At 39.8% G+C, this 15,973-nt stretch overlaps 1 protein-coding gene across 1 annotated transcript in view; it reads right to left on the bottom strand.

Moving 5' to 3' along the window:
* Positions 1-15,725, bottom strand: part of UPF2 (UPF2 regulator of nonsense transcripts homolog (yeast)) — a 100,298-nt gene extending 84,573 nt beyond the window's left edge. Inside the window, 5 exon segments of the mRNA XM_021064994.1 lie at positions 5,475-6,254; positions 9,549-9,633; positions 9,636-9,927; positions 14,553-14,747; positions 15,645-15,725. Coding sequence (XP_020920653.1) covers positions 5,475-6,254; positions 9,549-9,633; positions 9,636-9,909 — 1,139 coding nt within the window. The 5' untranslated portion in view covers positions 9,910-9,927; positions 14,553-14,747; positions 15,645-15,725.

Raw genomic sequence — 15,973 nt, 5'->3', positions numbered from 1 at the left:
TACTGAATTAGAATGTTTCTCAAATGCAAACATCAAATGCCAGACTTCCCACATAGAGGTGCTTGTTCTCTGTCCTCTTATGGGTCCTTCTTTCATTTGGGTTTGACTTTGTAAGTCCTGAGTAACTAATGTGTTTATTAGACACTTTTAAAAATAAGTACTAAAGGGAGTTCCCATTGTGGCTCAGCAATAACGAACACAAATAGTAGCCATGAGGTTGCCGGTTCGACCCCTGGCCTCGCTCAGTGGGTTAAGGATCCGGCATTGCACTGAGGTATGGTGCAGGTCGCCGGTGCAGCTCAGATCTGGTGTTGCTGTGGCGTAGGCCGGCAGCAGTAGCTGATTCAATCCCTAGCCTGGGAACTTCAATATTCTGCAGGTGCAGCCCTAAAAAGCAAAAACAAGTACTAAATGCAGATGAAGACAAGTACTATGGAAGATATGAAAAGCATACTTTGAAGAGGTAAGAGAGAACCTGATTCTGTCATTTGCTGTCCAAATCACAATGGGCAAGCTCTTTAATCCCTAAATCTGACCTAGCACCTTCAAAATGCATGTTTCTTTCAAGAGTAATACAAGGATCAATTAAGATCATACATCTGATTCACTGCATCAATGTAAAAGAGAAAAAAAATGTCAGAGCCTACTGTAGAAAAGGCAAAAACTTCAATACCATGTATTCATCTTCTATTAGCCAAATTAAAAAAGAAAAAAATCTTGGAAAGAACACAGAAAATCCATTTTAGCCTTGTCCTTACGAAGACATAGAAAATAACAGAACATATAGCCAAATCCTGAAAACAACCATGAAAACCTACTAGGTTTCATTTCTCATTTCCTTTAACACTCTGTTATAGTCTCATGAGAACTTGTATTTTCCGTGGTTTCATTTTAGAACTTAGTTATCAATGTCATATAATCTTGTATGAAAAGCAACTAGAGCATAGTCAAGCATAACTGTGACCACAGATTTATTAACTAGCTATGTCAGTCATTATCTCGAAATTAGAGAACATCTAAGAGACAGTTTTAGGGCACTTATAAAATTGTTGTCTAAAGTATAATGATACAGTATTTTAACAGTGTCTAAATACTTACAACACAAAACAATCTACCTGTAAAGGTAAGGTACAACTTGCCTGGAAGGAACATGAAAGGTAAAAGCAACACTATTTAATTTCAGGTTAATGTCTTTTTAGGTTTCAACATTGTTCAAGTAATGCCTCATGAGTTTGCATTAATAAAAGAAAACTCTCTGGTTTTATAACAAGGGAAAAGCCTACATTCTACCTACATTTTTTTCCCTTACTAAACTTTACATCAAATCATGTACTGCTTCTGGACTGAGCAGACAATCATGAAGATCATAATTCACCAGTATTGAAAAGACAAACTTGCCATCCTTCCCACCAATTAAGAAGAAAAAAAAAAAAAAATTAAGACACTTGAGAACTATTCAAGCAAGAATTCTGACCTAATATCTAAATTCATAATTTCACTATGGCGGAAGAAATGAATTGTTACATAATTAACATTAAGTTATATCTAATAAAGTTAAATCATTTCTTAAGCCAATTTTTTTTTTTGCTTTTTAGGACTGCACCAGAGGCACATGGAGGTTCCCAGGCTAAAGGTCTAATCGGAACTACAGCTGCTGGCCTACACCACAGCCACAGCAACACCAGATCCAAGCCTCATCTTCGACCTACACCACAGCTCATAGCAAGTGAGATCCTTAACTCACTGATCGAGGCCAGGGATTGAACCCGCAACCTCATGGCCCCTAGTCGGATTCATTTCCGCTGCACCAAGTCGGGAACTCCTTAAGCCAATTTTTATTAAATGCCCCCAAAATACTAAGTAATATTACCTCAATGAGAATATCTCAAAGTACAAGGCATTTCAAGTATAAAGAGCAATGAACGTAATAAAAAGCAAAACTTAGCAAGGAGTAAAGCTACTACTTTAAATTGGTAAAATTAATATTTACACATTTAAAAATATCCAGCAATATTTTTAAATGTATAAATATTAATTCCCAGATCACTTAACCAAAATGCATTTAAAAAATAAGATTCTGTACTTAAAATAAAAAAGCTTATAAATTCAATTTATTAAAATGCACCCAACCCTAGGGTCAATTGTATTGCTGGCTGACAAGTGGAAATCCTTCAGCTATCTGATATCTATCCACCCAAGTAACAGTAAAAGAACAGCTGAGACTCAACAGGTCTCATTCAGTTACGGTTTTTATTCATACATTACAGTATTTTTAAGAAAATACCAGAGGAATAAACCATGATGGAAGATGACATAAGAAAGGGAATGTGTATATGTGTGTGTGTGTGTGTGTGTGTGAGAGAGAGACTAGGTCAAATGTGTGTGTGTGTGTGTGTGTGTGTGTGTGTGTGAGACTAGGTCACTTTGCTAGAAATTGGCACACTACAGATCAACTATACTTGAATAAAAAAAATTTTTTTACTTGTTTAAAAAACAATTACTCTATTTTTTTCAATTAGTTAAATGAATGTTTAAGCATAGACTTTTTTTCAGCCAAACCTGAGGCATGTGGAAGTTTCAGGGCCAGGGATCGAACCCGCTCCACAGCCTCAGCAGCATCCAGATTCTTATCCCACTGCGCCACAAGTGGATTGCCTAAGTAGAGACTTTGATGAGTACACACTAACACTTCACAACCTCTAAGCACAGTGCCATCTCCTAAGTTAATTACAATAACCAAGAGCATTTATAATCCTTGGACTGAAAATACAGAGTATTTCATTTTTTAAACCATCATTAAGATACTGAATAAAGGCTTAGAGTAATTTAACCATGTATGAATCTTAAATATTCACTAACTTGGCACTTTGATTTCTAGCATTATCTTGCCTAAGAGAAACCTAACTGGGAAAAACAACTAACTGCCTATGATTTATTCCTCTGATGCAGAAAAACCTCAAAAACACCTACCACATAATGACTGGGAAGGACACACTTTTGGAAACTGGTCATTTTAACGGGAATGTACCCTCTTAGAAGTAAGGTGACTAACAGGCCACGTAGAACTCTGCACTAATCCAATTCCTTGTGTCTTCTTTGCTCAGTCAGTCCTTTAAATCTTCACTACAAAGGCTGCTCAAATTGAAGCTATCCTAAGGCACGACTGACTTATTTAGCTGTATGCCAAAGATTCTCACCTCCCCCAAATTACTACACCTAACTGGACAGTCTCCTGTGATAAAATGACTGCCACTATGCTAAGGTTAATTTACAGAGTAAATAACCTCCTTTAATAACTACAGGCTAACAGTTCTGTATTTAATGAATAAGAGTTTCTAGGAAAAAGCCACAAAGCTGTGTTCTCAACACTATCCTGTTCAAGGATTTGGCATTGCCTCAAGGTGCAGTGTAGTGGAAGACACAGCTCAGATCTGGTGTCACTGTGGCTGTGGTGTAGGCCCACAGCTACAGCTCTGGTTTTACCCCTAGCCTGGGAACTTCCATATGCCTTGGGTACAGCCCTACAAAGACAAAAAAGAAACAACTAATGGAACTATAGGTCACAGGAAGATAAGAAGGCATCCAAACAAATGACCTAAGGTTAATGAAGTGTCTTGAAACCATGGAGCAAACTGAGGGAACCAAAGGTATTCAGCCTGGAGAAGATGAAAGGGAAGCATCCTGGCAGTCTGCATATATTTGAGACATCATGGTATAAAAGAAGAGACATGTCCCATGCCAACGCTTCTCAAACCATCTGCCATAAAGGAATAATTTCTTTCCCAATCAATGTACATCTATAAAATACAGTAATACCATGGCAATGGAAAATTACTATCAAAATGTCTAAATACTTAGTCTCTCTACTTAACTCACCGTGAACAAGTAAACAGTTCATGGACCCCCACTTTGAGTAGCTTTATTCCAACTAAACCAGAAAAAAGAAGTAAAACAAAAGGAACTACTTTATGGGGAGTTAAATTTCAGCTTGAATTCCTAACAGATGTGTTCAACAGTGGAATGGCTCAGAGCACTAACTTGAGATGTTTGCAGAATAGCTTACACCAGGTAATGGATTCCATTTTGCATTGGAAGGATGACCGGATTAAATCATTACAGAATCTCTCTACCTTCTTAACTTCTATGAGGCCAAACACACACACACACACACACACACACCTTTAAAATACCAATTAAAAAGTAATCAAAGCATACTTTCAAAATCAGCTATGATATATTAGGTAGAATATATGGGAAAGGGAAAAGAGTAGAAAAATGACAAAATACTATGTAAATCATAATTAAGAAACCTTAAATATGTGAGAACTATCAATAGAGGACTACTACTTTCCTTTTTAATCCATTACTGACTCTAGAAATACATTTCAAAGTTGTCTCTTCAATGTTTGAGAGTCATCGCTGTTAAGAAACATGTAATAAGGATCATTTCTTTTAAAAAACATTAAAGAGCACCACTGCCATCTTAAATCCTCACCTGAGTGATCTTCAGCTACCAGGGCTGAGCCAGATTGCCTCTGCACCTACCTATCTAGCTATCGACCAAAATGAGCTCATGGCATACACTGCTACAGTCTTACCTGGTTAAGTCAATCACCCTCTAGTGGTAATTACTTAAAGGAGTCAGTCCTCTAACTACAAGCTTATAGGCGTAAGTGTCTCTCGCACATTCACACTTTAAATAGCTGTAAAGCACTCAGCCAAAGGCTGCGCCTTTCTGTACAGCCCTCCTCCAAATCCAACCCTCCACAGAAGGTGACCTAATACCACCAAGTGCATCAACTTCCAGCTCGTTGCCACTGTCTAGGTACAGATGCTACACAGTAGTCTATGGTATCTTATCACAATCAAGGCATCTTCACCACAGGCACACACATTGCTCCTTTAGAATCTGGAATGGATGTCCCCAGAGAAGCCTCCTGTAAATGCACTTTACACAGCTGTACATAAAGAATTTCTCACAGCTACTTTGGTAAACTATTTTCCAAATTTCTTATCTAAAAGATCAGTGCTAATGAAAGACTTGTTTTCTTAGAATGAGCAAGTGTCAAGAGTAACATCAATAAACTAAAATACAAAACAATGAAAGCAGGACTGTTAAAGAGAGGGAACAGTGAAACACAGAGAAAAATAATAGCAGATAAGTGACAGAAAAAAGAAAATTTATCCCTCATCATTAAAAGTTTTTTAAATCACAGGCAGATAACAGATCCACAAAGTAAAAATCACCATATACTTGCCGGATTTCTTTTAAAATCAGAGATAAAATCTATTGAAGACTCACATTTAAACATGAGTACTTAGACTGTTACACTGTGAACTTTTCCTGAAATGTTAAGAAATCACCTGCAATGAGCCCTTTTCCACAAGTTCTTTCAGTGGCATGAAGACTTTAAAATTTTTTAAGTATGAGCTCCAAAATAAATTCTCAATTCTGAGAAACAATTGAAAATCACCTGTTTTGTCTCTCAGTATTCTGTAGCTCCCTGTGGTCCCTTTTCAGGTGTTTGGTCAAAGACGTAAAGTACTCTTTTAAAAGATTCTGGAAAGGTTGCTGTTTCTCTGGACTAATTATCTCACTAGGAGGAAAACTCAAATTAAACTTCTCTGCAGCACTCTTTACTTTCCTTGGTACAAGTCCAGCAATATCATCTCCACAATGTCGACAAAAACTAATCACCACAGAAACATGGGTATGGGATTCCCGATCAGCATTAATAATATTTTTTAGCTGTTCATAGATTAAGGAGAGACCTTCCTTGTCGGTGAAAATCCCAACTATTGTCAATTCTGCAATGAAACGCAAATCAGTTCTTAGCTTGGTAATGTTAGGTGTTTTCTCTTCTTTCCTTGCTTCAAAATGTTTTTTCCAAACCTGAAGAAGTGATGGGGCAAAGTCAGCGTAGCGCTGGTGAAAGAGAGAGCATAAGTGCACAGCACAATTCACATCAGATATTTTTAGCTTTGCTTCCACAATGGAAGCTACAGCCTCTGCAATGTATTTGCTTAAATTCAGGCCATTAAAATCATGGGACAAGGAGTCTCTCTGTTGTTCCGTAATAGTTTTTAGTTTCTTGACAAAAGCAGTATTTTTCTTCAAACTTGAGTCTAGTCGGCTGAAGAAATTTTCCTCTGGTCGGTTGTCTGGAGCATTTTGGTTTTTGCTACGAAGTTCCTTCCTTAACTGATGGCGTTCCCAAGCTTCTTGATGAAGCTGGAGGGATTCTTCTTTCTCTCTATAAAAAAACAAACAAGTAAATAAAATACCCTGTCTATTCTGAAGCATCACTGATGAATCCCATAAGAGTAAACGTCAATGAAAAAGTGATCAGATGAGCAACAAGAATCCAAGAGGAACAAAAGATGCAAGAGGTCCCTTCATTACTTTAAAGGCATTTGATAAATGACCTCGGATGATGACAACACTGTCTACTAATAACACAAAAAGTGGAGGGCTCTGAATAACTAGATTAAAACCCATTCTGGGAGCTCCCATTGTGCTCAGCGGGTTAAGAATCGAACTACTATTAGTATGCATGAGGATGCAGGTTCAATCCCTGGCCTTGCAGTACACTAAGGATACAGCACTGCCACGAGCTATGGTGTAGATAACAGATGAGGTTCAGATCTGGTATTGCTATGGCTGTAGTATAGGCCAACAGCTGCAGCTCTAATTCAACCCCTAGCCTGGGAAATTCCATTTGCTACAGTTCAGCCCTAAAAAGAAAAAAAAAAAACCAAAAAAAACAAAAATGGACTGAATCCACAGCCTCACAGATACTGGGCAGGTTCTTAACCCTCTGAGCCACAACAGGAACCCCTAAACAAACCTTTTACCTTGCTAGGTGTAGGTCTTAAAAGTCAAGAGTAATTAAGAAAACTTGTAAAGGAGTCAGAACTATATGATAAAAGCCCTTTAATAAGAGGTTAACAGACTAGGTTCATCCTGAAAAAAAACAACTAAAAATGAGTCTACCTTTTTAATCTACCATTGAAAAGATGAAACATGTTTAAATTGTAGAAGTAGTAAAATAATTTGGGCAGGAGTGGGAGAGTGGGAACAATCTGACTTTGAGGTTTCTGAGATACCAAAATATCTAACTTTAAAATATACACTGCTGGAGCTTGTGCTATGGTGCGGTGGGTTAAGGATATGGTGTTGTCACAGCTGGGTCTTGGATTCAATCCCTAGCCCAGGAATATGACAAGGGTGTTGCCAAAAAAGGGGAAATTTTTTTAATTTAAAAAAACAAAAAATAAGATAAATTTCTAAAAAAGTAGGTTTTCATCTTTCTGAGACAACCCTCTCTGAGCTACCCAATAATTCTATGATTTTTTCCACTAAAAGTCGCAACGTGTTAACAGAACTGCATCTATAACTGGGAATATGGACATGTGAATCTCTCCTAGAAGTCTTCCAGCCACAAAACACAAGGTAGCAGTGAGCGTATATGTTAAGAAAGCATATCTCATTATATATATGTATTAAATAACTCAATTATCATCTTTATTTAAAATTGATATAGAATGAATATTAATCTAAGGTAGATATATATACATATATATTTACAGGTGAAACAATGTGATGCTTTAAAATACTCCGGGGGGGAGGAAGGGTAATTGTTGATGTAGAGTAGACGGGGAGGGGTAGTAGATTATTCCATTCCATTTTGCATGTTTGAATTTTTATCAGTAAAAAGTTGAGTTTCACTGCTGTGGCACAGGTTACATCCCTGACCCAGGATCTTCCCTATGCCTCAAATAACAACAAAAAAAAGGAACTGGGAGCATTTTCACTATGGCACAATGGGATCAGCGGCATCTCTACAATGCCAGGATGTAGGTTTGATCCTTGGCTGGGCACAGTGGGTTACAGGATCCCACACTGATGCAGTAGCTTCGGTGTAGGTCACAACTTCAGCTCAGATCTGATCCCTGGCCTAGAAACTCTATATGCCTCAGGGAGGCAAACAAACAAACAAACAAAAAAAACCAACTTGGGGTATTGGCTGCTTTTTTTGTTTTTAAGCTCTTTGTATAGGGGGATGAAAGAACCAATATTACCATGAAATTAAATATCCTTGTGAATATTTTTTCCCGTCTTTTTAGGGCCACACCCACGGCATATGAAGGTTCCCAGGCTAGGGGTTCAAATGGAGCTGTAGCCACTGGCCTACACACAGCAATAGCAATGCCAGATCCGAGCCTCATCTGCGACCTACACGATAGCTCACAGCCCAACACCAGATCCTTAACACACTGAGCGAGGCCAGGGAATGAACCTCGTCCTCATGGATGCTAGTCAGATTTGTTCTCACTGAGCCATGATGGGAACTCCCATTGTAAATATCTAAAAACTAAAATAGAAAATAAGAAATGTTCAAGAATCATGGTTCTGAATATTCCAAAACTGAATATCCCACTACTAGTGTCTTTCAGACCTAAGGCTCTAGTTCCTCATTAAAACGGAAGTACTAAAAGAACTTTGGTAAGAAAATAGGTAGCTGAGCTATTCAAGAGTCATAAAAATTCATGCTTGCAAACAGCTTTTTAAATTATATATGAAGAGAAGAGCTCAAAAACTATTCAACTGCCATTTCTGCTATATCCTGGTAGTCTTCCCATGATGACTATACTTCATTTTTCATAGTGTATTATATCACTTGCACAAATTTACAAGGTGAAAGTAGATTTAAATAAAGATAAGACTGGAAAGCTGTTTTTTTAGGGTTAACCGCTGAGCCACAATAGGAACTCCATGGGAGGCATTTTGGAATTATGCTCAAGGACAAAGGTTTTAAATTCAGCCCAATCTATGTTCAAATCCCAGCTGCTCTACTATTTACTATGACCTTAGGCAAGTCATTTAACCTTTTGAAGCTTCATTTTCTTAATCTGTAAAATAAGGATCATAAAGCTTACCTCATTAGGATTGCCTTAGAGACATGTACTGATAAAATCAAAGTGCTTGGCACAGAATAAGACAACAAATGGCAGCCATTAAGAACTAAAGATTTTCAACCTGGAAAGATAGCATATTATACCATAATAAAAAGCTTTAAAAAACAAAAACAAAAACAACTCAGATTGCCCTACACCTCAAAAAATATTCATTGAAGATGAGATTATAATTATTTGGAGTTCCCATGTGGCACAATGGGTTAAGAATCTGACTGCAGTGGCTCAGGTTGCTATGCAAGTGCGGGTTCAATCCCCAGCCGGGCACAGGGAGTTAAAGGATCCAGTGTTGCCACAGCTGTGGCTCAGATTCAACCCCTGGTCTGGGAACTTCCATATGTGATGGGTGCAGCCATAAAAATGAAAAAATAAAAAGATCACAATTATTTAAAGAATGAAAGCGCTGTAAGCGTGCCCCTAATCAAGTGAAACTAACAGAACAAGTAAATTAAGACACTCCCAACTCTCAAGAAACTGCACCCTGGAAGTTTTATTTCAAATAATCACTGTTTTTCTAAAACATTCCAATCTTCCCATTCCTGCATATCAATAACTAAAATAAACGTTCTTACTTCAACTGGGCAGCCTCTTCTTCCTGCTGACGTTTCACCTGCTCTTCTTGCTTCTTTTTCTCTTCTTCTTCATGTTTCTTTTTTCTTCTTCCTCTTTTTTCTTTAATTCCTCCTCTGCCTTCACCTTTTCTTCTTCTTTTTTCTTGCGTTCCTTGTCTTCTTTTTTCCTCTTATCTTCTTCTAGTTTCTTCTTCTTATCTTCAGGGACCTTAATAACCTCCTTCTTGACAGTAAGCTTGATCTCGTCTTTTGGCTTCTCCCTGCTGCTCACTGGCCGCCTTTCACTGCAGTCTTTTTCTTTGTTGTTTAGTAAAGATTCTTTTTCTTCCATACTTGCTGGCTTTTTGCGCTCAGCTGGCATTATGTTACCCAGGACAATCTGTAAGAGTAAAAGAATGTTAGCATTGTAGATGCAGCGACTTTTTTTAGTGATGTGACACTATTTTGTTAAGTAAAGCATATTAATGCAACTTAGCAACTGTAAGAGATTAAATAAAATATATGCAAAATGAATACTACTTCTGGGATAAAATAATTCACTGGTCATAGTCCATATTCTATCATTATTAGTTATGCCTATGTCTAAGTACTTTTTTTCTTTTTACTTTTATTTAGGAAAAATTCAAACACAGAAGTAGAGAGCACAATATAAGCAACTTCCATGTGCCCATTACCTAGATTCAATCACTATCAACTTCAAACCAACATAACATTTAATCATAAATACTTCAAGATGTATCTGAGAACATTCTGAATCAGTTTTAACTCCCACATTTCACAACCATTAAGAAATGCTAGGAATTCCCACTGTGGCACAAGGGATCAGTGGCATCTCTGCAGCACCAGAACCAGAATGTAGGTTCAATCCCCCCGCTCAGTGGGTTAAAGGATCCAGTGCTGCCACAGCCAGATTGCAACTGGAGCTGGGATCTGATCCCTGGTGCCAGAAACTCCATATGCTGAGGAGCCACCAAAAGGGCGGGGGAGTGAAAAGAAAAGAAAAAAAAAAAAAAAAAGAAAAAGAAAGAAATGCTAGTGACACTATTTTTTACAATATTAAATACAAGTATTTAAGGGGGAGCATAAACAAGCTATTGCCTCCTATAAAGCATCTAACAAAATGGACAGGATAGAAATTTCACCTCACTGCTCTAACCTTATAGGACTTTCAAATACAAAAACTGTTATTATCCCAAATTAGACTACATTTTCCATCTCTTTATTAGTATTAGTCAAAATTAATTTATAAACAAACATAACGATGACTATAAAAATCTGCATATTGTGTTCTGTATCTGCCAATACAAGAGCCACCAGCCCAGGGTTTCTGAGCTTTGGAACTACTGATATTTGGGGCAAGACAATCCTTTGAGTGGGGAGGAGGGGAGCATGCTTCTGTGCACTGTACAAAGTTGAAATGCTGCATCCCTGCCTTCTATACAATAAATGCCAGTAGAACCTCCCAAATTTTAAAAACCAAAAATTACTCCACACACGGCCAAATGTTCCCTGAAAACCACTGCAGTAGCCACATGTGGCAACTTACACTGTGAATTAACTAAACAGAATGTGAAATTCAGCAATCTAGTCACTACTCATGTTTCAAGTGCTCAATTCCACATGTGGCTAGTGTAACATCAGACCGTGCAGGTATAGAACATTTTCATCATCACAGAAAGTTCTGTTGGATAGCACTGGTCTACAGGCTCCATATAGTTAACTGGAAATAAATTCTAGAACAAAAAAATGTACTCTCCAGCAAAATTCATGATTTTCTTTTCTAAAAATATATCTCTATTTAGAACTTAATGTTCTAATTTCTTCTATGGACAGCATTTCATGTTTTAACTCCTAAATCACTGAAAACTGTACACAAGAAAATCAAAATACTTTCCATTTAAGAAATATAGGATTACTTAAACTACCTAGTTTTTTTAGTAAAAGCTAAAAACAAGCATAGTATTTTCAAATACAGGCATTAAATTACCCCAATAAAAACTAGGTCAGCAAACAAAACATCTGCAACAATAAATATTTTATAAACACAAAGCATTTATTTCAGTATTTAATAAAGTATTATCACAGAAAGACAATCTAGGTCCAGAGAAGCACTTTCAGCATTTCCCAAGGCACATGTCATAGTCAGTACCTTCTCCTGACCACCTCATCCCCCTCCACTCCTGTGACCTATGCATTCATTTTGACAATGACACCCAAAGGCTTTAGTTAACACCACTGATGGAACTTGAACAAAAAAAGCTGTTAATCCTGTTTAAACAATCATTAAAATATGTAAGGGCATAACTACTTGCTTATGTGGCAAGATAATGTTAATACTTGCATTATCTGGGAAGTGTAGTTATCAGCTTCTCATGCAGCTTCAATTAAATACCCGCCTTTGCCTTAAAGCAAGCCAACTGTCTAGAGGCAACACAAATAGCTACTACTCACTGGTACCACAGTAAACACCTCACATTATCTTATTTAATACTAAAATCTTTATGAGGTGGGTATTATTTTCTCTATTTTATAAATGAGTAAACTGAGACATGACCAAGTAACTTGACCAATACCTCCACAGCTGGTGACAGAGCTAGAAACTGAACTCATCCTTCTAACTAACATTATTAAAAACCTTGAGCGTATGAAACTGTCAGTTGGAAAACCTGATCATAGATACTAACTACAACAAATCACAGAATTATGTTTCTCAGAATAGAAAGAGTCTCTGATAATGGCTAAGCAGTTTTTACACTGTTTTAACTTTAGTCATAGTCCAGCTAAAATACTGGGGACGAGGTAATTCCCAAGGTAACAAGACAATCTTCACTTAGGGATATTTGTAATTATGTGCAAATAATAATAATAATGTTTGTAAAAAATTTGTATTTTCTGATGTCTAGCAGCAACACACAACATTTCAGCTGATACAAGAAAGTACAGTTCTCAGAATACAAAAAGAATAGCACCAGGGGTTCCGGCCGTAGCACAACAGGATCAGCAGCATCTTGGGAGCACTGGGACACAGCTTCAATCCCTGGCTCCATACAGTGGAAAAAGGATTCGATGTTACCGGAGCTGCAGCTGAGGTCACAGCTGTAGCTCAGACCTGATCCCTGGCCCGGGAATGCCATATGCTGAGGGGCAGCCAAAAAAGGGAAAAAAAAAAAAAAAGAACAGCATTAAAATTTCTATTTGTAATTAATATCTCATTTATGAAGATGAAATTAGACATTAAATTCTGTTAAAATATTAAGACATTCACTTGGGGAGTTCTCTTAAGGTACAGCAGGTTAAGGATCTGGTCTTGTCGCTGTAGTGGTCTGGGTCGCTGCTATGGCGTAGATTTGATCCCTGGACTGAGAACTTCCATATGCTGCAGGACCAGCCAAAAAAAAGAAAGAAAAAAGAAAAAAGAAATTCATTTGGAACCTGACAAATTGAAAAAAGATCAACATTTATTAGCGTAACAGTCTCTCAAACTTTGGTGACTCAACTTTTGTGACTCTCTACAGTATTTATTCAATGGACTTTTTTTCTTTCTTTGGTCTTTTTTTTGTCTTTTTAGGGCCTCACCCGCGGCATATGGAGGTTCTCAGGCTAGGGGTCATATTGGAGCTGTAGCTGCTGGCCTACACCACAGCCATGCCAGGTCCAAGCCTTGTCTGTGACCTACACCACAGCTCACAGCAACGCCAGATCTTTAACCCACTGAGTGAGGCAGGGATCCAACCCTCATCCTCATGGATACTAGTCTGGCTCATTAACTGCTGAACCATGACAGGAACTCCTATTCAACAGATTTGTGTTTTCTGTATCAAACTGCAGTAGGCATTAATGACTTAGATTCTGCTCTGGACCATGACAAAACAGATTCTCAATAAGACCCTTAAGTCTTGGTCCTGGTGCCTTCTTTGAGTCATTTCCTCCTTGCATTACAAACATATACTGAAAGTACACACAGAACTAAATTTCAGTGAACAAAAAATACGATGAAAATCTAAAGGTTCATGTAAAAGCAACAATGCAACATGTGAAAATACTATAAGCTTTAAAGTCACTCAGACTTTAAGTTTGCATCCCAACTCTGAAACCTGCTAGTTATCGAAACTGGGCAATGTAACTTCTCTGAGTCTATTTATCAATAAAAAGGAGATACTGCTACCTCTCCGACAGAGTTCTTACACTTTTAGCACAAGAGTAAGGCAGCATTCAACAAATGTTTATTCTTTCACAGACAACACCGAAAAGTTCACCCTAAAATGAGATTTTTCAAGTTAGAAGTACTAGATTTTAGCTACTCCAATCCTCAAGTTTTACAGAGTGACCTGCCCAAGATTACACAACTAGTTGTAGTGGCTGCACTGAGACTGTGTGTCTAGTGCTCTTTTCAACTACATACTATGACTCTAAAATTTTAAAAACCAAATAAAAGATATAAACATAACTCAGATTATGCATTTCTGTATCAATTTAAAAAAATAAAACTGAGCATTAAATTTTATTGAATGAAATACAAAAATGTCTTTAAATTATCTTACCAAACACATGCCCTAAACAAATATTTTACCTAAAGTATTCAAACAGTCTTTCAAATAAAACCCAAAACTTTTAAATAGGTTCTATCTCAAAATAAGATAAAATCAGTGACCTTTGAATTGGGATACAATCAGCTTTTACAAGTTATTTTATCAAGTACAATTACATTCACACAGTCCTTAAAAGGAAGCCACGCTTTAAAACCACCTTCCTAGCTCCCAAAATAGTGTCCTGGCCCTGGGCTGTGTATTTTATTTGGTTTTCTAAGTATACTCTGAACTTGCAAAAGAAAGTAAAACTACTTTACTAGGAAAACAGGTACTACCAATAGTGTGTACCTGGAGTGCAGAGAAAGGGGGGTTTCCCTTTTAATCATATTCCTGCACAAAGTACCAAATGAACTATGTATGAAATCACAATGAGTCTGCTCCGAAAATGCTCCAGAGTAAAAGAATGCCGTTTTACCTTTTAATTCTGGGTTATTCATTCAAAATGTTCTTAAGGGCAGAACCGCACCAGGGGCATTACCTCCCAGTCTTTGACTTTAAAGAAACGTCCGCAGTAAAAGGGACTCATTCAAAGTTTTCCCAAATTTCGCCAGAGTTCAAAAACGGTATTCTTGAAGAGCTGTACAATTCTCATCAACACCTAAAAACTGTGCTAAATGAGAAGAGCGAGTGGTAGTTTTGCTTAGATCCGATGCCTCACTAAGTACAAGTCCGGTCCTGAGGGTACCCCCCCCCCAAGCCTGTAAGCTGGCTCTGCTTGGCCAACCTGGAGACCAAATACCCCGAGATCATCTCCTTAGTTCAACTGTGCCAACAAGAGAAGACCTGGAGCCCCGGGATGAAGGCAAAGTGAAGAATCACCGGCCCATGGGACTGAAAAGAAGCACACCGAATAATCCTCGCCCACCACTCCCAAGTACACCCAAACCCCTGCGCCTAAACACAGCGCTCCCACAACCCCCTGCTCCTGCTCCACACGCCTCGACCCCCCTCGCTTCCCGGCCACAACTCCCCTTCCCCCGGGGTCCACGGTCACCTGCGCCGACCACCCCCGCCCCAGCCCTAACTTCGCACCCCACACTCCCTCACCACCGGAGCCCGACACGCTCCGGCCGGTCCCCGGCTCCGCATCATCCCACACACGCACCCGCCCGCTTCCTCGCCCTCGCTTCGTTCCCGGCTCCCGAAGAGCTCTCCCCAACCTCCTCGCCTCCTCCACACCCCCAAGCCCCTTCACCCCGCCGCGGCGGGCTCCCGGCCTCCGGCCCCGAGGCCCAGCCCCGGCATGTGGGGCAGGCACCCCTCTAGACCGCCCCTCTGGCCGACCCCGGGCCGGCGGCTCCCGCGTTGACGGGAACTCCCGAGAGAGAGGGGTCTGAGGAGGAGGACGCCGGACCCGCGGTCCGGCTCCCGCTCGCCGCCCCCGGAGCGCTGAGGTGCGGAGTCGCCTCTCGGGTCCCCCAGGGAGTAGGAGTCCAGGCCGGTGCCCCTCAGCCCCGCTCCCTCCCGGTCGTTGGAGCGGAGGAGAAGGAGGTTCCCCGGGACTCACCTCGAGCCTGTTGTCAACATTAGCCCCGGGTTTCCCAGCACCAACTCCAGCGCTCGGGCTCTCCCCTCCCCTCCCCCACCTAGCTCGCAGCCGAGGGCCCGCCTTCCCTCAGCTCCCCCTCCTCCCTCCGCCCGCCGGCCCTCCCGCCCGCCACTCACCAGCGCGGCCCGGCTGCGAGTGGGGGCGGGGCGGAGGGAGGTGGAAAGGAAGCAGCCGTCCGAGCGATTGCCGGACCGAAAACAGTCCGAGGCGCCCTTCCGCCGGCATCTCCACGTCCTTGGCTTAGCTTCGGGGTGGCGGGTCACGAGCAAAGTCTCAGATAGGTGCCG

This window comes from Sus scrofa, chromosome 10 (assembly GCF_000003025.6).
Source record: "Sus scrofa isolate TJ Tabasco breed Duroc chromosome 10, Sscrofa11.1, whole genome shotgun sequence".
Lineage (NCBI taxonomy): Eukaryota > Metazoa > Chordata > Mammalia > Artiodactyla > Suidae > Sus > Sus scrofa.
This window is presented reverse-complemented; position numbering and strand designations above follow the sequence as displayed.